Below are 25,010 nucleotides of genomic sequence, written 5' to 3'. Positions count from 1 at the left end.
ATGAGGCGCCTGCTGAGTGTTACAGGTGTTACAGCAGTGACACATCTGCTGCTGTCAGGCCTGCAGGTATCAGGCTGTTGTTCTCCTTCATCTCATAGTGGACACAAATTATTTTTGGAGCGACACAAATAATTTGTGTGGCATCAGATTTGATGCAGAACAGCTGATTGTTCTGTAAATAGTTTGAAATGTTTGTTTAAAAAACACCTTGGCTGCATTCAAAAAAAATAGCTGCAAAAAACTTTGTTGTTTGCAAAACTCAGTAACTTTTCTGAAGAAGTAACTATATAATTAATTGGCCAACATTGGTCATTATTTACTGTATTTGCAGACAGAGTTACAGACTCTCTCCCAGACCACAGACTCATCATACAAGTCAGAGCAAAAAACAGAAAGTTGTATTTTCAAAATTGGAGTTCAAGTTATTTTTACTGCCAATAGTGTTAACATGCTACAGGTCAATGACTAGTCTAACATAAACGCTGTAATTTGATTATTTTAATAAACATGTAACTTGGATGGATTGGATGCTGGCGTGACCACAGTGCACACGTCTGCTGTTGCTCACAGTGGTCCAAGGGACGCTCAGGGAGTTTGTGTGTTCGCTCAGACACGTGAAACATTAGAGGGAACGTTGGTTGTCACGTGCTGATGCTCGGTTAAAACCTCAGCAAGTCGTCTTGATCACTGCTACCATGTGACTGTCAGATTAGATGTTTACGTTAATGAGCAGGCGAACAAGTGTACCTAACAAAATGGCTGGAGAGTGTATATGATGATGTGTCTCCTTGGTAACTGTGAGGTCACAGGTGACTGAAATAGATAAAACAAGAGTTTTAAATTTTAAATGTATAAAAACTGCAGTATTTACTGTGTTAGACAACACAGTGCACAGGAGTTTTTATCTGTTTCCTGAAGCTTGCCTAACACACAGCCACATGAGCATGAGCTGGTTCTGCCATCTACTGGTAACAGCAGCACTGGTGTCGTTAACATCTGATGCGCCTGCTCCACATACATGACACAAGCTGCAGCTCCCTGCAACAAGACACTGATCGATCTTTTTAAGTAACATGCATGTAGGCGTGGAGTGTGCAGGCACGCATCACACATCTTTATTTCTTACGCTATAAAAATAATCAGTTAACTTCATGCACTCATTTGTAAATAGATGCATTGAAACCAAATTAGAACAGATGTTTCCAGAGTCAGCTTTGGAAACAACAAACTTTATTTGCTATATTCACTGAGATTTAAAATATGATTTACACAGCTGACATTTAAGTTCAATAAAAGGTTTCTGTTCTTGCAGCTCCACCTGATGCATCACAATATTGTTGACTGCTTGTGTAAGATCAACAATCAAATACGTGCTTTTCTATTCTTTTCTGCCTTCCCAGGGAAGAACGACATCTTTGGCGAGCCCATCAACCTGTATCACCGACCCGGTAAATCCAATGCTGATGTGAGGGCTCTAACATACTGCGACCTTCATAAGATTTTGAGAGAAGATGTTCTGGAGGTGCTGGACATGTATCCTGAGTTTGCAGATCACTTCTGGAACAACCTGGAAATCACCTTCAACCTCAGAGACGTGAGTTTCAAACTCCTCCCACAGCAGACGTCAGTAAAATCTCATAAGAGTGGCTCGGTTCATAATCGAAATACACAAATAATATCAGCGAGTCCAAAGTTTATTTTCAAAATTCTTTTTTTGTATTGACAACCAGCTGATGGGTTTTTGTGGTTGTGGGATGGAAGTTGGTGTGATCACAAAAAGACAACTATGACTGTGAAAGGGAACCTGCCCAAGTGTTTCTGCACGTTATTAATACCTAACATAAGTCCTACGTTTTTATTATTATCATTTTGTAAAACAAAAATGAGAAAATCCAACAAGATGTGCAGAACTTTGAGCTTCATTCACAGGAAGAAGCATTTGTTTTTCTGCCTTTACCGTCCACAGCAGACAACAGGAGCTGGCTATTTTGTTGTTATACGCATCAACCTGTCAGTGGATGGTTGAGCAGAGGTGTGGGTGCTGTAGGAGTATGAATGGTGGACTGGTGACCTGTTCAGGGTGTGAACACTATGACTGCTGGACATTATTGAACTGGACGAGCGGTTAAGAAAGGTTTGGGTAGCTGCTGCTGCTGATAGCAGGTGCAGCTACCTGATGCTGTCTGTTTCATTGTTGCTCGTGCACAGGCAGAGCCTGGGTGAAAACAGCTTTTACATCCCCGGGCTTGTTCTGATTGTGAGTGAAATAATTCTGCACAGTGTGTCTTTGCTTTGTCGACAAGCTGCTTTGAATTTGCAGCCACGTTTCTCCTTTTGTTGCCGTGAAAGCCGCAGCATTGGCACGCCCTCGGTGCCTGCTGAGAAAGGAAGTAGAGTACAGAACACACGCGTACACACACACTGCATATTGATGCAACTCAGGAAACAAGTCTATTAATAACACAGCATTTTTTCAAGACTCTGAGCTAATAAGCTTCAGTGTGGTGTTGTGTCTGGCTGCAGGTGTGATGGTATCTTTCTTCCATCCATCACCGATGTTGCAAAGAATCCAAGATGACTTATTTTCACTATTTTTACAAATCACATCCCACACTTCTCCTCAGAAGTTAAGTGATGAATGCTGTTTTATATTTCAGACTAACATGATCCCAGGTTCTCCCAGCAGCGACGACTCCAACTCCGGGGGGTTCAACAAATTAAGGAGGCGTAAACTATCATTCAGAAGACGCACAGAAAAAGGTAACCCGTCCTCCCTGGGTCTCATCAGTCAGCGTGTTTCACCGTTTCTCTGCTGAATGTTTACTCTGTGTATTATTCTTGGGCATCATTATTATTAGGAGCCAGTTTTCCTGTTTATGAACCCTGGTTACACAAAGCAGTTAGATAAACTACAGGCATGTTGTAAATGTATAAGCGCCAGGTCGTTTTCTCCTTCTAAATTCAGACAAAGCTGAGATGATTGTAGCTGACTCTAAAAATCTCATGTGCTTAATTAGATCATGACATTACCATGACTCCAGTAATACAGACAGAAATCTTGGAGCTACTTTTAACCAGGATGTGTCCTTTAACACACAGGACTGCTTTCTTTTATGTGCGCAATAGCTCTAAAATGAGAAACATGCTGTCTCAAAGTGACATTGAAAAGCTAGTTAATGCATTTATTACTTCAGTGCTGGAACATTCCTTATTGTCAGGCTGTTCTAAAAGCTCAAAAGCTGCAGTGACAGGACCAAAGAGGCCATCTTCTTCCCATACTGGCTCCTTTTCATTGGCTCCCTGTCAAAATCCTTCTTCTCACATAGAAATTTTGAATAACCATACATTAAAGACCCCATAGTGTACCACGTTATAATAACAGAGCTCTCAGACAGACGGCGAGCTAGAGTTTCTAAAAGTAGAATGGGAGGCTTCAACTGTCCCGCTCCTCTGGAATCAGCTCCCAGTTTGGTTCCAGGAGCATCCCTTACTAAACCTGTTATAGGTTTAGCTGCTGGTGGGCTTTCCACGATGACGAGTGTTTCTTCTCCGTTCAGTTCTTTTCGCTCCCCTGGTGTTACACAGCATTAACGTTTGTCTTCTCTCTCCCACAGTATCTATTTCTTTCTGTCTCTCTTGTCCCACATCAATCGTGGCTGTCCCTGAGCCCGGCTCTGCCGCAGGTTTCTTCCTGTTAAAAGGGAGTTTTTCCTTCCCACTGTTACCAAGCGCTGCCCATAGAGCACAGTCTGATTGTTGGGTTTTCTCTCCACTGTGTAGGATCTTTACCTGATAATAAAAGTGCCTTGAGGTGACTGCTGTTGTGAATCGGCACTTTATAGATCAGATTGAATTATTTTATCTGCTTGAATGGTCAAAGAAATACTATATTAATCTTCTTACTTCTAATCCAGCTAGACTGACCATCTTCTCCTTTTTATCCATCTGTGCATCTGTCCAGATGATGCAGATGCTGGAGAAATAAAAAAGTCCCATAAGTCTGTGAGACGAAGACAGCGGGAGACGGCCCACAATCAAAAACAAGAGGAGGCGTCTAAGAGGCCATGGGGGGCACATCGAAGCTCAGTGTCCTCACATTCCAGTGGTGATGAGGTACGACTCCACACTGCCACTGTGACTGTTATACAGGACAGCACTGTAAAAACTGATGTGGATGTTTTGGTCCTGCTCCTCTTATAGGGGGAGGAGTCAGTAGTGACTGGTCTCGCCCCTCCGTCTGCAATGCAAGAGAATCCACACAAGCAAGTCCCGCCCTTTACCGAGAACACCGAGGGTGATGGAGACCCCAAGCCTGGGAACACCTGCAATGCCCTGTCAGGTATGGTACGACAGAAGACACACTCATCCTTTCCCACTGCTTTGCACACTCACATACGCACCCACTCCTCCCCTCTCCACCTTCATATAGGGGCATTCTCAGGTGTGTCCAACATCTTTAGTTTCTGGGGAGAGAGCCGGGGGAGTGGTCAGTACCAGGAGGTTCCCAGCTGCAGCCTTGCCTCCCCTCCACCCCTCAACACACCACTGCACAGCTTGAGCCGCCAGCAACGCAACCAGCTGGACACACGCCTGGACCTGCTGCAGAAACAGCTCAACAGGTACAACTAGCAGGGTTGTTTTTTTCTTTTTTAATGCCTCTACAGAGAGCTTCTCCTCTCGCTGCTGCAGCAGCCCTGTAGCCTTTGGCTCAACGAGGCTCTTTCTCAGGTCCAGTTGAGATCAAACGTTTGTACTCCTCTGTGCTGAGCTGTAGCTGCTGAGAAAGACTATATCTCCACGTTAGCCTCTGCTGATAAAGGTGTGCATGTGGGGGGGACTCTGCTCATATGTGAAAGTGTTGCCGAGTTTAAAATAGCAGCAGACTGGCTCCTAATTAGCCTGAGATAGGACAAAGAGGATGAGATGCAAACTTCTGCACGCGTCCCGCACACATTTATCTACATCTGCAGTGTGACTATGCGCCAAGGCGCTTTTTTGCTGAAAAGATAAAAGAAAACTCCTGTGGGGAAAAAGAATTGCTTTACTTTTAACAGACTAACAGCAGGATGTTAAGAGAAACGCACCGTTAGCAAAACAAAGTTTCAAAAAGTGCATTCGATACGACTCGAATCAGCAGTCTGGTCCATTTATTTTTACTGCTAGCTTCCTTTCTTTTTGAAATTGACATTAATTATAGATCATCTCTTATACACTGTGAAGGTTAGAGAGTCGCATGTCAACGGACATCGGCGTGATCATGCAGCTGCTGCAGAGGCAGATGGCGCTGGTACCTCCAGCCTACAGCGCTGTTTCATCACCACCTCAGGTAATAACGCACACAGCGTATGGGACTTGTGTCAAAGAATGAACCTCACCGTCGTGGTGGGTTACACTTCACGCTCGCTAACAAGATGATGTTTTCTTTTCAGGCCTCACCCTACCCAGGTCCCGGTCCAGGACCCGGTCCGGGAGATGGAGTGGTTTCTCCTGGTACACCTCTTGAGACAGAAACACTGGCCTCTCTGTCACAGGTGAAAAACGTGCTGGCAAATCTTACCCTGCTGATCTGTCAGTAACATGTTACATTAAATCCCACAAACACTAAATAAATGCTTAATTGATTTATTTAGCATCTTGCACATGTTGTATATTTGGAGTTGAATCAGGTACCTCATCGGTGACACACCCCAATGTGTCCAAGTGAGTGGGAATCATTCTTCATTTCTTCCTGCTGTCTGCAGGAGTGTTTACAAGAAACAGTTGAAGGTTCAAGGCATTTACATCATTCTAATTGCAGACAGACCTCCCTCCTCCATATATAATATAGTCTGTGAAATCTAGCTTTCCCATAAAAATGTTGAAGCTCCAGATTCAACAGTGATGTGATGATGTTTCCAAAATACAGTCTGTCCAGAATGTAAACTTCGATATGACGACACGATCCTGGAGTGCAGCATCAGGGGCGTGATCACAGAGCAGACGGCCTCTTTAGCCAAACGATCTGATACCCCCGTGTTGATATGGTGCCTGGATCATCATAATTAATGGTGGTCCAGGTTCAACACTGCAAGAGACCAATCACATTGTTGTGATGTCATAGTTTTGTAACGTTTTGTAATCCCACTCAGCAAACCCAAGCCTGTCTCCGCAGATCTGAACACAGTCGTGTCAATCATGAAACATTTTACATACATATTAACATATCAACACAGCCAAAAGCACACGTTTGGGCTTTTTGCAACATGCACAGGTATGAAGTCTTGCATGACTAATTTCTTCTGTTCTTGAAAAGCACAGAACAAATTGCAATCCCACTGACCTCTCTCTTCTTTCCCTACAGATCCTGCATTCCCAGGACTTTGAGGAGTTCCCAGCTAAAGCTCTTGACCCTCTGCAGCCCCAGGACACGTCTCTGATCAACACAAGCCAGAGCCAGCTCGCCCCTTCTGGACTGGACGGACTAGGCCAGCATCTCGGACTAGGCGGTGGAGCTGGAGTCGTTTCAGTGGCAGGTTCAGGATCAGGTCTAGGTTTAGAGTTAGGGAGTGGGGAGGGTGCAGTTTCTAGCTTAGGAGCAGGGTTAGATTTTGGTTCAGGGGTATGCATGGGTGCTGGGACAGCTGCTGCAACAGGAGTCTCACCACTGGATCCTGAAACCCCACGGAGGCTATCGCTCCAAGAACCACAGACACCCCTGGACTCACGGACACCACAGAGACACAGCTCCGACCCAGGGGGGAGCTAAAGAAGACACGGGGATGAGGGGAAGGCGAGTGGGCTCAAGGCAGGGACACGGAGAAAATGAGACTGCTGCATTCAGCAACTCTTTAAGTTCCTTCTGGTTCCACCGCTCCACGTGGCACTTTGGATTTCAGGAGACACCTACTGTACCTGCCACTTAGCCTTTTAGGGCCCCCAGCTACTGTATCTTCACTGTCAACCTCTCAATAAGGACTCACTGCCCAGAGAACGTGAAGCCAGGCAGGGGGTTGAGGCCTTTCATTATCTCCAAATGTTTCCCCTCTCCTCGGGAAACATTTGGAGCTTTCTGAGCCCCACAATGGTACGACCTTTAACCAAAACCACACACTGAGTGAACATAGTCTGGTCTGGACCTCTCAGTCGTCCTTCTTAGGATGTCGCTTTTTTCAGACTTACATATAAACGACTGCTGACTTGTAGAAGAATCCCTTTACTGCTGTATCCAGTGTTGGATGACTGACAAGTACCATCGAAGACAACATTGAACAGAATGACGAAACAAGTAGCCATTTACGTCTTGCACTGAAAATCCTATTGATACGATGATTATTCTATTCTATATGTCCATGGCGCTTCCGATAAACTCTCAAACTGGTAAATTGTAGTGTTAGCTGGCCTAACAGGAGTCCTGCTGTCTCGTCCTGTCATTGGTTCCTTCCCCCTGAAGTCCTACACCCAAGAGGTGGAGCTGATGTTCCACGCTTCCCAAGAGCACACTGGATTGGCTGGTTTGCACCTCAGGGGTGGGAACTGGAGGGTAAAAAGCCATGAATTTTCTTGATGAACATATCAGCTGCCCTGTCATAAACATTGTACAGATTTGCTAGGGAGTGAAGAACATTTGGCACGCTTAGGCAGCGTCACAAACAGGTAAACTGGCAAACTTACAAGTTTTCCACAAGAACAGTGCACCAAAAAATAAAAAACACACAAAAAACAGCTTACTAATTTCACGAGCTACGAGTTGTGACCTTACAGCAAAGTTGTGTTGGATTATTTTTGACACAATGAAGTCAGCAGTGACTGGATACTTGGATGTGTAACGTCACATCAAAGCTCATGCATAAAGGGAAAACATGTCGAGTGATTCTAGTTTATCGTAGGTTGAATTTGCTACCTCAGATTTCATTGGTTCCTTTTTCTCCTAAGCATGCACCCAGAAAGCTTCTACTATGTACATAAGCGTTTGTTATGTGAGCCGTAATTACACAAGTTTGCCAGTTTACAACGACCAGCCGAATGCGCCATTATTCTATGTACAGTATAATATGCAAACACTGGCAAGACGACAGGAGCGAGTGTGATTTAATCTTACTACGTGTGTGATAAGTTCAGGTCCAAAGCTTTTTATGTGTGCGTTCGTCCTTGTTTTTGTCTTTCTGTCTGCAGAGCCTGGTGATTAGCACGTTTGCATCCATGCACTGTCAAGGGTCGTTGGTTTTTAATTTCCAAGACAAGTTTTTGTCTAGAAAGAAAAAAAGAAGATGTGAACACCTCCATTAAACAGGCAAATGACAGTTTAGTGTTTGAATTGATAGCACAAACCCTTTACAATGTTGACATCTACAGCTGCAGAGAACACAGGAAGGAGAAACTGCACCTGACAGTTATTTTACAGCATTATTTCAATTACCTCCTACTTTGGAGTCCCAACATCTCATCCTTGTCACAAACTTTTAATGCAGATTCTTGCAGAGGTATGAAAAGGCTGTAATTACTTCATCACACCACTGCTTTATCCATGTGATAAGTTTAGAAACACAGCATGCATTACGTTTAGAAACAAACCAGTTTTGTTCTAGCTCATTAGAAATGTACTCTTTGACAGTCCTTTGATTCAGGATTGACTCTGTTCAGGTACATCAGGAGATGTGTCTGGTTCCATTTAACCTTACATGCAGTGCAGTTATCGACCAAGGGAAGAAGACGCGTAGCTTCAAACTGTTGGCGCTGCCACCCATCTTAAATATCCATCCACAGCACTTCAGGCTGCACTTCATCAGTTCAAAGCAACAGTAAACATGTTATCAGTAACCAGTTGAATGAATAATGCCATTTCCTTCTGTTTATAAGTGCTTCTTTCGCATGAGCCATACTGTAGACAGACACGTACAGATGTGGTTTTAAAGTTTACCGACGCTCATCATGGACGTGAATGTAAAGGCAATACTGGGCTTTCAAAGGTTTCTTTGGGCTACTCTTTCCCTGGCTCAGGAATAGAGCTACAGAGCTGCAGCGCTGCGTGTGGACTCTAAAGCAGTTTTGATTAACCCTAACCCCGTGCTGTAACCTAACGCATCAGGTGACGCACACAACAGTGATGTGAATGTCATCGAGGATCGTGACATTTCCAGTCCCGAGGTCAGCTGGGACGTAGAACCACAAAATAAATCTGGTTGGATATTTGACAACTTTTCTATGAAGAATTAGTAGAGTCCAGCTAAAATGGTTGCATTCTTAAGCATGGTCCGGTTTCCACTGGTTTGTGGGCAGGACTTTGGAAAAGTTTATCTCACTTGCTTTAGTTTATGTTTAGGTTACTACCCTGTTGAAACACCTGGTCACATTCAATTTTCAACTGATGGTTTGAGGTGTTGTGGAAAAAATGTGACACGGTCTGTTTCCTTCATTGTAATATTCACGCTGTTCAATGTTCAACTGATGTTACCACCATGCTCAACACTTGGTGGTGTTCTTGGTGTTTCTCCAAGCAAGCCTCGGGTAAATTTCGCCAAGTTTAATGGTGAAGGGCTTCCTTCTTGGACAACAATTTGTCATTCTGCTTGCAAACTGGCTTAGTTACAGACAGTGACAGTGATGTTCGAGCACGTTACAGTTTCCTCTTAGCTGAGCGTAGAAGTTTGAGTCCGACCTCAAGCAGAGCGCAGTTCTTTAGAAGTGACCCCAAGAGATTCTCTGACTCTTCCTCAGATGTACGCCGAGCTTCTTGAAATCTCTCATTGTACTGTGTTAGTCAGTCTGTTGCATTTATGGCTCAAAGGAATGTCTACAAAAGGTAAATTTCCTACTCTTCACAATGTTTGTTGTGCAGTCATTGCATCCCAGAAAAAGAACACGTCACAGAAATGACTGAAAGCTCGATACTGCCAAATCATTCATATCCAGATGTCCAGAAGCACGTATAACTAGAACTGTAAGGGTCACGAGGATGAGTCTGGGATTCACCGTTAATTACTGTAAATGGCCTAAGGAGAATGGCGTGCACTGAGCTTACAAACTGTGTGTCAAAAAGAGAACATCTATGAAGGAATAAACAGCAACACTTTTCCTAACGTGATATAGAAGATGACGCATACACTCTAAAAGATATTACTGGTCATATGGAGTAAAGGTGGAGTCTGGATCTTGTTCAATCTGATATCCCTGTTGGTGTTCATCCTGCATTATCATTCAATTTGATTCATACAGCACCAAATCGCAACAACAGTCGCCTCAAGGCGCTTATATTGTGAGGTCGACCCTACAATAATACATACAGAGAAAAACCCAACAATCATATGACCCCCTATGAGCAGCACTTTGGCGACAGTGGGAAGGAAAAACTCCCTTTTAACAGGAAGAAACCTCCAGCAGAACCAGGCTCAGGGAGGGGCAATGATGTTGGTCCCATCAACATTGCATCTGACCAATGACATCGTCTGAGTATTCAGCTAGCATTACCCCACGAAGTTAGCTAATGATTTTAAAAACTGTCACTAACAAACCAACAAACCTGGACTAACATTACAGTGATGACACAGGAACAACACCAGTCCAGGGATATGAGATACACCCTGGAGCACACCCAGATAGCTCTGGGCAGACAGGTGTTTAAAATCATAAAAGGTGATGGATACTCCTGTATATTCGGGGAAAAAACCAGGCTGTTTTTCTGCATTAATGGTCACTTTTGCACAGTCTTTTTAAGTTCTCAAGATGAAGGAAAACAAACACCCATAACGTCTTCAAAATGTGTCTTCCCTTATACGCAGTTACATGGAAAGACCCTTTCCTGTACTACAAAATCAAAAGTTGTAATGGAGGAAGAGGGCAAGCTTGTTGTTGAAGTGCAATAGTCCTTTAAAGAGTTGAGACTTGTAGCAGCTTAACCACGTCCATTTGAATTTAAAGCACTTTATTATCATTATTATTTTTAAACAGCGCAGATGTTTAATAAAGACTCAGGAATGTGTCGCCGATGTCACAGGTCTGATTTTCCTTTGTCTCAAAGAACTCAAAACCAACCAATCAGAAAGAAACAAATTGGATGCGCGGTCACATTTCAGCAGAGTTCCCCTTTAATGCAGAAGTGTGAGGATTGTATTTCACTGTGGGTCTACGGTGTTTATTTATTGTCGTAGGATTATGTGTCTGTGGGTTTTTCACTGTTTCAGCATGTAACGGCTCTCTGTGCTCTGTCATTCTTTTGTTCACTCTGTGTCGATATTTATTCAGTATTTATCCATATTTAATTAACATTATTGTACACTAAAAAATTCTCAATCAACTCCTGCCTGCAGTCGAGGCCACATTCGGTATCTCTCACCCGTTAGTGGAAATTGCCGGTGTCTGTGCGGTGATTGGGCCGTGCGTGTGCAGCCGCTTCGTAAAGGTGCACTTTAAGTTTGAACCAAAGCAAGCCCGTGCTGTGAACAAACCACTGCTGGTGACATTGTAAACTCTAATCCAGCCCTTTCACTCCCAAAAGATTGTCGTCATTTGAGTTAAGTGCAGAAATGCAGCTGGATTGAGCGTAACTGTAAACAAAGATCTTTTTAAAGTGACTTGATTGGCGAGGGCGTGATGGGTTTGTTAGGACGATTGATGCTGTTTAGTGACGGCACTCTGGAAACAGGGATTCCAGCTTCTTTCAGATGGACTGCAGCTTTTTCCTTCTTTTCAGTATTCTATAGTCGAAGCGTGAGTGAAAGCATCGCGGGTGTTTAAAGCTGTTAAGGTGACACTGACCAAATCTGCTGAGCTCTCCTTACTACTGCACCGTACCTGGTTTCACTGCCATCACCAGTTTTGTTTGGTTTGTTCCTACCAGCAGTCCCTGCCTGTGCTCTCCAGGAAACAAAGAACTATCCTCGACCCAGTGGACCTGGCTGCTTTACAACACTTTCTTTCTTTCTTTTTTTGACAGTGCAGTCAGTGGTGTCTTTCAGCAGTGGGCTCCCATTGCCATCTCATACTGTAGTGAGTCTTCTGTTAGTGTTCAATGACAGTCACCTAGTGGCCTGAACTGTATCTTTACATTCAGAACTATGACCTCAAAACTAGAATGTGGTTGTTGTCGACTCTTCCTCCCTGACCTTGTATGTGACGGTAGACCTTAGTGCTAGAGGACACATTTATGTATGCATACTGCATATTATAACAATAGAGGGTGCACTTTCCAAGAAAAAAGACACCAAGGGAGGGGGCGGGGGGATGTTTTGGTTTGTGGGCAGTTTTTGACTTGTGGGGGCAAGTGCTTCTTCCCCTTTGCATTTAGACACACACACACACACACACACACACACACACACACACACACACACACACACACACACACACACACACACACAAAGATAAGAACTGCCTGCGCACTTAATACACATGCCTCCCCTTAACAGCTCTTCCATACTGCTGAGCTTTTTTCAGCTCTCTTCTACTTTCTATGAGTTCTCACAGACTTGCTATTTGTAGATATTTTGCGCACTTGAAGGAGGGAGGGGGGGTTTGGTACCGTTTACACAACACTGGATCTATTCTGCCTGTAAATACCACCTTCTATTACTTGTACAGGAATCAAACTCTTTGGCACTTGTATAGCCAGCACTATGCAGAAACCGAACTTTCTTTGGCATGCTTTGAAATGCAGAATACTATAGAGGAAAATATACAAAATAAATAAAGACTGCTCTGATTTCTTATTTTAAAAAAACAAGGAGCTGTCCATGGTAAAAATGGATGTGACGACGATGACGGTGATGAGGGTGATGAAGCTAAAGACTTTTAATATTGTACACATTTTTACTTGCATGCTGCACTGAAAAATCATCCGGCAAAGAGAAGGTTTGATGTGCAAAGCAGCTGGTTTTTGCTGTATGCTTGCAGACTGTGTGTAGAGTGAAACACTGAATTCTTCCAGGTAACGGGAGAGTTGTTATTTATATAATACATATATACATACTACTTCCAGGTCATGGAAGAGCGGGGTACTGAATAGCTGCAAACATAGTGATCTTAGATGATACAATATTATATTGTATACTTGTATCTTTGGTTGCAAACCACTGTAACAGAGTGATGCATGTGTGGCAGTCCTGGGCAGAACTGTTGACCGTTTCCAAAATATCCTGAAGCACTTGATTCCCCAAATCTGGTCTCCGGGCTGTCTCGCCTGGGGAGGTAAATAAAGTACACCTACATGAAATGCATTTTTGGACCACATCTTGCTGTTTAAGTGTGACGTGGTGAAACCTCTTAGCAATAGCATATCTTTAACGCATCTTGCTTAGAAGTCATGACATGTCCCATCAAAACCAGTACTTTTTAATCTTGTGTACTCTGGCAGTCTATGGAATACTGCTTAGCCATAAAACAGTAACGCTAAGCTCGCCAGTGAAGCAGTTCTGAAAACCCGTTTCTACAAAATTGGGAAAATGTGTAACATGTAAAAAACAAAAACAGAATTGAAACCACGAACATGACATCAAATACTGAACAGTTTTTTAACCTGTCTAGCTCCTACATATGTCAGGCAACCAGTCACACGATTGGGTTTAAAAAGAAAGCATGGTTACAATGTTTCCAGAGGGCCTGCTGCCATCCTGATGATATCTATTTCAATGAAGGCCTTTGTCATTGTCCACATTCATTAGGACAATGACAAACATTCTGCAAGTGTTCCAACAGCACAGCTCTTCAGTAAGAGTCCAGGTGCTGAACTGCAGCAAATCTACATGTTACACATAAACCCAACTTTTTTAGGAAAATCTGGGTTGTCCAAAGCACTAATGATTCATATCAAAGACTGCAAAAGGTTGGAGGGGAAACGGTGATGCTCCAGGTTCTGATTGTGTGATAGCATAAGCAAATGGTTGATCTTTATAAAATTTGAAAATTATTTCTTTCAATAAACCTCTTTGAAAGCAGATTCATTGTGACTGGACTGATTTCTGTGACATTTGCTTTGACACTTCTCGAACATTTTAGCACAGAAAAACACCTTTAAATCGGACCGGTTACTTTTGTGTGAGGTTGCTTTAAAAAGCACGTTTTCACAGGATTCTACGCAGTTGTGTAAAACTATGTACACGATTATTGCTCCCAGAGGAATTACAAGGCTAAACAGCAGCCAGGTGCTGATAATCAAATGCACTTGACTCAAGTGTGAGCACCTTTACAAAGACAGATGTTTCAGCAGGTCGGGGCATTCAGGTGTGTGTCAATGCAATACCAAGCAGGAAAGGCATCAGCAATGATCTGCCTAAGAGCAATTGTTGGTTCTTAGCAATCTGGGAAGAGTTATAATTACAATATACAAATATACAATTTCAAGTCCATTATTCTACAGCAAGAAAAAATATTCACACGTGGGAAACATTCAAGATAGACGGACTTCAGCAAAGGACAAACGTTATCAGAAAAAATGCATAAAACCCAAGAGCTACATCTCAGACTACAGGTCTCAGTTAATGTGTGAAATGTCAATGTTTATAATAGTACAACTACAAAGACAGAAAGCAAATATGGCTTTTTTTGGAAGGGAGAAACACCTCTTAAAAAATATACATTTACAAAGCTTCATCTGAACAAATCACAAGACCTCTGGAACAATGACCTTAGGACAGATGAGACCAGTGTGGAGCTGTTTGGCCATAATGCACAGCATCACATGTGGTAAAACCACTATCAGTGCTGTGGTATCACTCTTCATACAAGGAGTTGAGTAAAGTGATGGAGGGACGATGCTTCACAGAGGCAGGACTGGGCAGCTCGCAGTCACTGAGTCAACTATGGAGACCTCTGTGTACTAAAGTCTTCTAGGATCAAATATGATGATTGAGCTAAAGCTTGGCCAGAGCTTGGTGATGCAAGAGAGCAATGATCCCAACCACAGCACCACATCTACATCAGAATGGCTGAAAAAGAACAAAATCAAGGTGTTGCAATGACCCAAAGTTTAGACCTCAACCTGACTTACATGCTGTGGCAGGACCTTAAGAGTGCTGCGTAAAAATGAATGTCCACGAACTTCAATGAACTGAAGCAACACTGTAAAGCAGAGTGGATTAAAATCCGTCCACAGTGCCATGTGAGACTGATACAAGTTATGACTGCTAAAGGTAGTTCTATAAGCTCCTGAAACTTTGGGTGTATTTTGTAAACAGCACAAGTTTGACAAGAGATGAATTTATATAGTTGCATGTGTGTATATGCACGAGCAGGTCTGGAGTATTGTAACCACTCTACGGCCAAGCAGGTGGCGGTAAGGTAAGCTTTCCACCACAAGGCGTCACTATAGACCTGCACTATGTCAAGTGGAGCATTTTTCCCGCTTTTGATTTTTCTGTGGCTTTTTGCAATCTCACCCCCAGAGAAGACACGCTTCCTTGCTCCAGTTTGTGAATCAGATCCAGCAGATTAGGTGGCGAGTTGTAGTAAATTAAATCGGCTGTCACTTCTGTCCCCACTACCCCCAAAAGCAACACAGTCAAAGTCAACTACTTGTATTTATACCATCAACATTAGTGGACGCGTGTGGGTTACACTTCCCCTTGGGTCTCTGTAATTTCTGTAGTTCCTGTTTAGCCGCTTGGTAACATTCCTCTGATCGGGGCGGTGTAGGGCGTCTTCCTGGGCCGCGGCCGTATGCAGAGTTCGTTCCCCGAGGCGATTGGACCGGCACCGTCCCGTAAAAGGAGTCAAACTTTTCTATTGAATGCACACGGTGTCTGTCAAAAGCCAACACGGTGAGAAAGGGATCTTCCCGGGATTCAGATGTTTTGATTGGACAGTAAGGCCGTCAAGCAGACTTTTAGTCTTCGTGCGATTGGTTAAAATGAGAGCCAGTTCGCGGTATCGTTTTGCGATTGGAGTAGAGGCAGTGCTGGGGGCGGGGCATATTTATGCAGCGTACACTCTTGGGTGGGCGGATCGTAGCGGTGACAGCGACGCTCGGAGACTCTAGACAAACTGTCAAAAAGGAGACAACTAACGGTGAGTGACGCTGAAAAATGAACGTCCCGTTTTGTGTGGTAACGCCCGGTGTGTGCACTGAGCGCGGGGTCGGTGGGCGGAAAGCCGCAGTCTTTGTTGCAGTGAACTGACGGTGATTTTGGATGAGTGAGCTCACAGGGCGCATCGCAGCAGGGACTGAGTACGGGTGTAGGTTAATGCTGCCTTCAGGTGCGCCTCGGACACTTTTACTTTCTGAGAAGAAGTCTGCAGAATTAGCACGCTTATGCTTTAGGCTAGTTAGCACCATGGTGGTATTGTTGTCGTTAGTTTTTTAGGTTTTGTTTCTCCCTCTGAATGTCCGCTTTGCCTTCGTATTATCACAGTAGTGAGTAGATCGCGTGCCACTGTTGCCGACCGCTATAGAGACAGCATGGTGAAGTTGCACTGTCACAGCAGACTCCCACACTGTTACGCAAGTTTCCCCTCTATATGTTTCTGTCGCATCTGCCCATTCATTGGCACTCTGCAAGAACGACCCCGTGAATAAAAACAATCCTCCTTACACTGTGCTGTTAGAGTGCATAGCATATGGGAGTGGGTTCCTCCGAGCTTCGAGGAGGACAGACTACGCGAGCTGTCCTGTCAAGACATTTTGAGCAGCCAGCACTTCATTTCATGCACAGATTGCAGCTTTTTTTTGTCATGGTATGGCATGGCCAGTCATGGTAAAAAATATGTTTTTCCCACAGCTAAAAAAACAAAAGTGAAACTAACGCAGCAAGTGCCAAAGTGCAGTTTTTCTAGTAGCCACTTTTGAAGCTGGCTCCCAAAGGGAGTCTAACATTAAAATGCTCAACATACCAATATTTTTAAAAAGCACTCTCTTTCACTCTCTGTGGATAAAAACTGTATGGTGTGTGGGATTTTCCTCATAGCTTTAGCTGAAAACTTGGCACCCCACCCTCATGCCCAGATACGGTCACATCTTGGTCCAAAAACCAATGTGGTGAAGGACTAAAACTCGTGTTTGTGTTTTATAATGCAGAGTTCAACCGTTAGCAGATGTCATGGTTGCAACGTCCGTCTTTTATGTACAGTGTGTGAGGAAAGCAATGTGTAGCAAGCAGACCGTTGAACATGCTCAGCTTTACTTGAGGAACAGTGGCCCACACTGGTTTTCAGACTTATTGGAGAAACCTTCTTTATGCTGGCTCCTCTGTAGTAGGTGTGCATGTGTTTGTGTGTGTGTGTGTGTGTGTGTGTGTGTGTGTGTGTGGAAAGGATAGTTATAGGTAGCACAAAAGCTTCAGGAGTTGTATGGACTGAGCATTGAACTATTTGTTATCGAACCCTTTCAGAGGAATATTCACTGAGTAATGTTTTGGTCTGCAGCTGCACGTGTTGTAGTCTCTGTGAGACCCCTCTGCCTGCCACGCACTCTCATCCATGACACATCCAATTTTCAGAGGGATGCTGTATCTGCTGGCACTGTTGTTTTAACTCTTATCACAGCTTGTTACACTGTTACACTGCTCTTAATGTTGCTAATGGCTGTTTAATATTTAAAGAATAAACCCCAGGCTTTCCCTATTATGGCAGAAATTGGGTAGCAACACAGTATAGGTTGGATATCAGTGTGAGAACCGTGTTGACTGATGTCAGCATATCTGCTGATGTCACTGTCCCACATTTATCTGCTGTGTCACACTGTTTTTGCTCTGGCCAAATGTTCAAGGATAGTGTGGTGAATTCTGTCATATGTCACAGTGAAGGTTTGTTTCCTTGGAGCAGACTGGGTGGGGACTGCACCATCATGCCGAGTCATAGTTATCGTCCCGCTGATAGTTGCTGAATAGCATCGCCTCGTTAGCCAAGAATAAAGCTGTAACTGTCGTACCTGTAGAGGATTCTTAACGCAGTAGCACATCGTCCGTATGTCAAACCTCGGCTGTCTCGGAGCGTTCCAACCAGGTTTGAGGAGAGATGCCAAATTGCAATTAAAAGCAAAAAAATGAATTTAGCTTCATCCCTAATGCACCAATCACTTTCCAGCTTGAACCCACATCTGTCCATCTTAATTAGTGGGTGGAGCTTGCTCAGTTTTCCTAACAGCTTCATTCTGTCGTCAAGCTAGTCGTTCTTTGGGCAACAGGATTGCATCATCACTATATGTGACACAGCACAGGAACAGCCTAGTAGTGATGTAATCAAGAACAACCGGGCTTTCCGTTATTGCCCACATGCGTCCTCTTTGCGTCATTGTCTGCAGAGAAAACTAAAACTATGTGTGGAAAGTTTTATTGAACGGGTTCTGATGTGTGAGCTTCAAAACGATGATGAGCCGCTCAGTGCAGCCTCGTGTGAGCTGGCCAGTCAGTCAGCGAAACTTAGTGATGCTGGAAACCTTCCACGTTTAGCCTGCGGCGCTAATGCTGTCAATCAGTCGGTTACATCTTGTAAACTTAGTGAAGTTTTTATTACAAGTTAATTATATATATATATATTTACCAGAGTGATGTATTTGAGTATTTATCAGGTTGCATCTTTACCAAACACCTTCTAGTATTGAGCATCTATATGAGTAGATTGTGGGCTTGGATTCTGCATGCTGCGTCACATCAGGTGTTTCTGCAGGTTTTCTGTGTTGAATGTCATTTGGTAACTTTTTTTATTCTGCTGTTCCAAGCACGTGTGCATTGCCTCCTTTACATGCAACCTTGCGCCTCCACCTGCACTGCAGTTTAGCAGTGAATTTATCACAGAAATTGATATAAAGAGGACTGACAGCAGAGGATTGACCCTCGGTAGCAGCCTCCCTCCCTTCATCACTCCTTCTATCCAGATTACTCTCCAATCCTGTAGCAGCCAGATTACTGAGTGGTGGGGAAATAAGAGGTGGGACTGATCTAAGGCCCTGGATGATTATGGACCTGATCCAGTCACATCCCTACAATGTCCTGATGCTGTAAGTCCACCCGCAGCCCTGACGGTTATCAAACAGTCTGTTTGGTGAGCTACTGCCACTCCAGCTTTCACAGGAGTGGCTGAAACACTGGGTGTTTGTGTCTGATCATTTCCTTTCTAGGGTACGATGCACATCTCCTGTTCTCTGTGTCGCTGAAACAGTTTTTTATGTTTTACTCTTGTTCAGAAGAGAAAGTACCTCAAAAGTCTTTTACTACATCTGTTTGATAGAAGAACGGCAGCACCGAGCGTCTGCCAGAGCCCACGTTTCCACTGGAACATCTGGTTTCTTCTCTTCCTATTTTATAACTCTACAACTTCCCAACTTTTCATATTCTATTACAGGACATCTGCCACTGTCTGGCCACTTTTACATTTGGGGGAAATAATTCAGCAGGGGAAAAAATATTTTTCTGACGGTTGTTGGCCCGATTATTGAACCATTTGTGAATATTCGCAGCAGTAGTTGTCGTCCTTCTCATCAAGCTTCACGCTGATGGTCTCATTCCAGCCTTGTGCAGGTTTAAAATCCTGTCTCTGACGTCCTTTGGCAGCTCTTTGGTGTTGCTCATGACTGTGGAGAGGTTGAGATAGAAGGAATGAATAGAGGGACCAAAACCTCTCGTACAGTTTCTTCCCCTCTGGACTCGTGAACAACAACCGTATGACTGTTGGCACCACAAACACACGACCCTGCACGGTGTTCTCTGCATCTGCTCCATGTTTGCACTGATCGTATATCTGTCTGCTTAGCACTTTTAATTTTTATGTTTATTTAAGTGTTGTCTTACAGTATGTTTTGCACTAAGTACTGCAGCAATTTCCTAATGTTGTAAACCTGGTTCTGTGGACGGCTTGATAAACATAACCAGTAGAGATCAGGATCTGTAACTCGGAGTGTTTGTGATCTGTGCGCACACATGCACACAGTCTGTGGAAGCCAACGTTCTGGTCAGATACTTATTTCCTCAAAGGCATGCAAATCGATTTGTAACCTTTGTCTCACGTTTCTCTGGATTTTCTGCTTCTGTTCTGTCTCTCCATTAAAATGAAACTACCATCAAAATCGGAGGCTGTCCAGTTCTTACAATTACAGCTGTAGGAACTGATTATTTCAGCAGGGGATCAAATAATTAATTCCATCACTGTAATACCCAGCTGCCTCTTGCCAAAGTCAAATACCACTCAGTAGTTTTAAAGCTGTGCACAGTTTGAATTTCTTGGAAAAACTCTGAGATGGGACTTGATGGTAGCCCACTGCTGAAGTAGGCAGTGCAGATCCACGGCTGAAAACACTGTAAGAAAAACTGCAGTTGTGTGCCAAAATCCAGTGTGACAACTAAGATTTGTTTAGGGAGTGAAAAGAGACCATCTAGTAGATTAAAGCTGAAAGTCTGGACTTTATCTGAGTTGTTTCATTTAAAGTCAGTGTGGTAACGTACCAGAATGTCTCTGTGCAGATATTTATGGACCTCACTGCTGTGGTTACCTTCACCGACTGTGGCACCTGCCACACTTCAGCTTTGCCTGGTCACATACCTCGTCACCAACACAAGGCTTCTGTAACCTTGTGAAAACTGAATGTTGGCGTATCAGAGTAGACTGACTTTCAATCCTGCATCATTAGTAGGGCTGTGCGATATGACCAAAGTCTCATATCCCGATATAAGACATTTATCGTCCTGACAACGATATAAATCACAGAAATGTAATATTTTCTGTAGGGCTGCACGATTTTGCATAAAATGAGAATCACGATTTCTTGGCTTAGAATTGAGATCACGATTCTCTCACCATTTTCTTTTCCAGTATAAATATTTATTGCGCTTATTAACTGCACATCAACTTCGTAACAGTTGAGACTGAACATAAAAACAATAAATAAACATAAAAACAACAAATGTCTCACGTTTTGTTGTTGCTGCAAAATGTTGTCCTGCTTGAAATTCCGTCTCCACCGTTGCTCGACGCTGCGTGTACAGAGCAGGTAGTGCAACAATAGAAAAATAGTTGCGGGACGGCACTGTGTAGCGTTTGTCTAGGGTGTTGATCGTTTTCCTAAATCCCTCGTTTTCACAGTGTTGATGGAGCCATATCTTTGGTCAGGTGATAAGTGATAGCCTCCGTAATGTCTTTGTGCCTGCGGGAGGTCGACGGGTAAAGGGAAGCGCTGTATAAGGTTCCCGTTATTGATGTTTGGGTGGTTGACCGGGACGGATTTTCTCCTGTCACTTTCTCGTCATTCCTGACGTGCTCTCCGTGGTTTTTTCCTGCTAATTTTAGCATCACACGGCACAGCTTCTGTATCACGTGGTATAAGGCTCCGCCCTTGTCATTTGTTGAGCAGGAAGAGTGAGCGCTTGTTTTCATGCAGAGTACGTCCCGGATCAAAATGCGGTACAATCGTCGTCTTATTTTATTTTTTTTAAATCGTTGTCATTTGGAAATGAGATCGCACATAAGTATGAATCGAGATCGCGATTTTCTAACGATTAATCGTGCAGCCCTCATTTTCTGTAAATTCTGTGAATCTCGGGCAGCTCGACTTGCGTGAAGTGTTTCCAGCTGCGCGTGGTGTAGCTGCAGTCGAGTGTTTTAACCGATGAAACGATACATTTTTAGACATAAGTTGTAACGGCCGACATTTTCTTTAAAAGTTTGAGTCTAAGGTTTATTTTTTAGCACCTGACGGCTCTTTTTTTCTTCTCATCTGTAAACTCTCTGCATCTTTCACGTGATTCAGTTTATTTTGAAAAGTCTCAACAGGATCTTGAGCTTTATTGTGAAAGGTTTAGTAGAAAACAAACAAGCGGACAGCAGAGCCACGATGGTTTTACCGTCATTGTTGCTAACGACAACACGTAAAAACAGGCACTTGTCCGTGTGGTTATATTAAATATAAGAGAAAGAGAGAACTTAAGATAAGATAAGACTTTATTGATCCCACAGCGGGGAAATTTTTGCATCACCTCAGCTCAGGTACAGATATATGAAGGAAATACAAAAATACAATTAAGTACAATCAATGAAAAAAAGTAAGATAACACACTATATACAATGGTAGCATACACAGTATGTGATTGTGGATATAGTTGGAAATATGGAAGACATAAACTATATAGCTTGGAAGGTCATGGAAAGTCCATTATGCATGAAGTGGTGACCGTGGATGTTCACAGTGTCCAGTGACTTATGACATCGTGATTGAGGAGTTATAGAGTCTAACTTTAAGACATGAATAAAGTCACTACAGTCACCATCAGAACCATGAACAAATATCGCTGTAAACAGTTTATTTTACGACACCACGAAACAAACGATGGCATCATAGATAACGATGGACGTTTTTATATCGTCAGCTGATATATATGGTTATATCGAACAGGCCTAATCATTGGTGAGGAGCATGTTTGTGGGCGTTGCGTGTCTGGCTGAACTGGTTCTGTCGCTGGCACATCGTCACAGGCTGCCAGCTGCATTTATTGTCATAATAAATTTCCAGAGTGAAGCTTATTCTCTTACAGCTTGTTGGCCACGCACTGAGACCTTTCTGTTACGTAGGTCGGCTCATGTATGGTGAAAACTCGTTAATGTGCAGTCGCTGGATTGGTTTCTTCTCCTTCTTTTCCACTACTGTAGCATGTAAAGGATGATCATACAGTGCTGAGGTTTATTTCCTGTTTTAAATCTCTCAAGCTTGGGTGGAATTACTAATGCTGCTTTTATCTTTTGTTGGATTGCATGTGTTTAAATAAATAATCAGCCCAAAGCATGCACGGACACTCCCTGAAATGACAGGTGATCTAAAAAACTAAAAGCATTTGTTGACACACGTCGAGTGTCCGCAGCTTCAAACATTTGGCTGTTTTCCCCCAAGAATGAAAAGAATTGTTGAGCATATCAGAGAGTAAAGTAGCATAAAATATGTGACAGGTCTTTGTGGGGTAAATGTTGTGAAACTTTGAATGAAAAGGTCTCTTATTGTTATGAAGAAGATTCCTTTTTCCTAACCTAAAGACTCTAAATGAAACAGTGAGTGAAGGTCAGGTAACCAGGGTAACGTCGTCTCTGAGGGTGCAAACAACTCTTACTTTACAAATTACACACATGGCACACTTACATGGGATTAGCTTAGACAACAGACTCCACAGTTGTCCCATATTTATAAAGGGTAGCTTTTGTTTAGCTGGTGTAAACCTGTCGTGAAATGCAGATGTAGGAGTTTTCATTTCACAGGAGTCGTATTTTCTAACCCACAGGTTCCTCTAATAATACCAGTCCTGTGCAAATAAGCATGCACTGCACAGAGCAGGAAACCTGCACCTTAATGCTTTAGCTGGATGAGGTTTGGCTCGACCCCAGATTTGTTAGTTCGTCAAAAGCGATGTTGGCTCTGTTGTCACACATCTGTAAGGTCAAACCTACTGACGAGGTTGGTGTGATGTAAACTACATGAAATGACAGCCGTAAAGAGCTGTGGCTGCTCCACTCTGGCATCAGGCACTGGTTGCTGTTTAATGCTGCGGATGCAGTTTAGTAGAAACTCATTCATAAACGTTTCCCTTTCATGCTCAGAATAACTACGAAAATGTTCAGCGCTGCGTTCAGTGGCTAAAGGTAGAGGTCTGAAACCAGGCTCGGTCTGTGCTGGCTCTGCAGCCCAGGCTTTTATACTTACGTCCAGTAAATCTTTGATCTGTGTGTGTTAATCTATTTAGTGTTTTTGTACTTTTAGGTTTAATGCTCACTCTGCAGTCATATATCTTTGAGGAGCCAGGACAGCTTGGCTGGGCTTCAGCAACAAACCGACTGGTTCAGGGTTGGAAAAAAGATCAGTCTGGGTTTAATCTTAAAATAATACAAACTTGTAGGATTGTGAGTGTTGGTCTGCTCTTGTTTAATATCTGATTGGTTGATGTTCATTAAAAAAAGACTAAAAATGCCCAAAGAGAGACTTAGGAAGGAAGAAATAAAGGAAGGAAGGGCTGAGGAGGGAAATAATGAGGCAGGCAGGGAAGGGTGGAAGGAAAAACAAGTTCTTAGTTACTGCGATGGAGTTTGTCTGTGTTCTTCTCAGGCTGTGGAGTGTCATCCTTGCCCTCGTTCTCTTCATCCTGACACCTGAAACACTCACCTCACCATGGCTGACATCACGATTGTTTTAAAATCTGCCCCCAGCAGTCACGTGAAACTCAATATTAGATTAGGTTAGAAGTGGGGTTTAGGAAAGCCGATCAGTGCTCCACAGTCAGATCATCTGACTAAAGCAGGATACTGTCTTTAAGGTCATTCCAGCCTCTGTCTAGGAATCAGGAAGCAGAGGAAATCCATCATCCATGTGACTGTGTGCAGCCAAACAATGCAGACGGCAGTTTAGTGTGGGACTCCGTCATAATCCTTACACAGTGGGGCCTCCCCGTTCTTTCAAACCTGAGAAGTTGAAGCTTTTCTTTGAATGTGCGTCCTTTCCTCCTGAGCTCGGCCCGACCTGCTCTTCTTGATCCCTCAGCTGCCACGCTGCAGCTTTGATGTCAGGAACACGGAGGGCCAGCTGGTGCGTTTCAGCATTTCTCTGGGTGAAGTCTGAAGTAGATCACTTTGGTGTAAGTTATAGATTATCACTCCTAACTTAGCTACACCCCAGCACTGAAAAGGCGTGTGGGTGGAAAGCTGTCTGTGCCTTGTTTCACAAGTCATATTTACCTGTCAGGACAAGACTGCTGTCACATGCTCGGCCACCTGAAGGGAATCAGTGAGATATTATCTGTGCTCAGTCTGGCAGCAGACGGCTGTTTTACTGCAGTGCACCAGAGTCCGTTTAAGAACAAGTTCTTTATGATAGGTACATGTTTTCACGAACGGCAGGAAACATCTTTACGATGAGACAATCTGCTGCACCTGCTGCTTTCTGGCTCGTCACTTATTGGCTCTTTGGTAGGAGGGGCGGGACGACTGCCATCTATTCATTACAGAACTCCCTTATACGTTTCCCTTTAGGGTCTGTGGATGTTTCCTACGTATTAGGTCTCCAAGGCGCAGAGCAAGGGCAGTGGGTGTGTAACTCAGTGAGCGAGTGACATAAAATCTGTACCAAATCTTACGTCACTGTCACA

General features: G+C 43.5%; 2 protein-coding genes across 13 annotated transcripts in view; both read left to right on the top strand.

Annotated features, from left to right (window-relative positions):
• The window catches only part of kcnh2b (potassium voltage-gated channel, subfamily H (eag-related), member 2b), a 61,831-nt gene extending 47,925 nt beyond the window's left edge, over positions 1 to 13,906 (top strand). The window contains exons 11-18 of the mRNA XM_080306441.1: positions 1,401 to 1,594; positions 2,658 to 2,760; positions 3,962 to 4,113; positions 4,201 to 4,339; positions 4,430 to 4,619; positions 5,221 to 5,326; positions 5,430 to 5,531; positions 6,341 to 13,906. Coding sequence (XP_080162567.1) covers positions 1,401 to 1,594; positions 2,658 to 2,760; positions 3,962 to 4,113; positions 4,201 to 4,339; positions 4,430 to 4,619; positions 5,221 to 5,326; positions 5,430 to 5,531; positions 6,341 to 6,745 — 1,391 coding nt within the window. The 3' untranslated portion in view covers positions 6,746 to 13,906. The remainder of the gene's footprint in view (positions 1 to 1,400; positions 1,595 to 2,657; positions 2,761 to 3,961; positions 4,114 to 4,200; positions 4,340 to 4,429; positions 4,620 to 5,220; positions 5,327 to 5,429; positions 5,532 to 6,340) is intronic.
• Positions 13,907 to 15,855: 1,949 nt separating this feature from the next.
• Positions 15,856 to 25,010, top strand: part of LOC113029844 (uncharacterized) — a 121,082-nt gene continuing 111,927 nt past the window's right edge. For all 12 annotated transcript variants that reach the window (XM_080306309.1, XM_080306314.1, XM_080306310.1 and 9 more), the window contains exon 1: positions 15,856 to 15,972. In XM_080306309.1, the coding sequence (XP_080162435.1) occupies positions 15,882 to 15,972 (91 nt within the window). In that variant the 5' untranslated portion in view covers positions 15,856 to 15,881. The remainder of the gene's footprint in view (positions 15,973 to 25,010) is intronic.

This window comes from Astatotilapia calliptera, chromosome 9, assembly GCF_964374335.1.
Source record: "Astatotilapia calliptera chromosome 9, fAstCal68.1, whole genome shotgun sequence".
NCBI lineage: Eukaryota > Metazoa > Chordata > Actinopteri > Cichliformes > Cichlidae > Astatotilapia > Astatotilapia calliptera.
The sequence above is the reverse complement of the archived record's forward strand: the minus strand, read 5'-3'. Positions and strand labels throughout refer to the sequence as shown.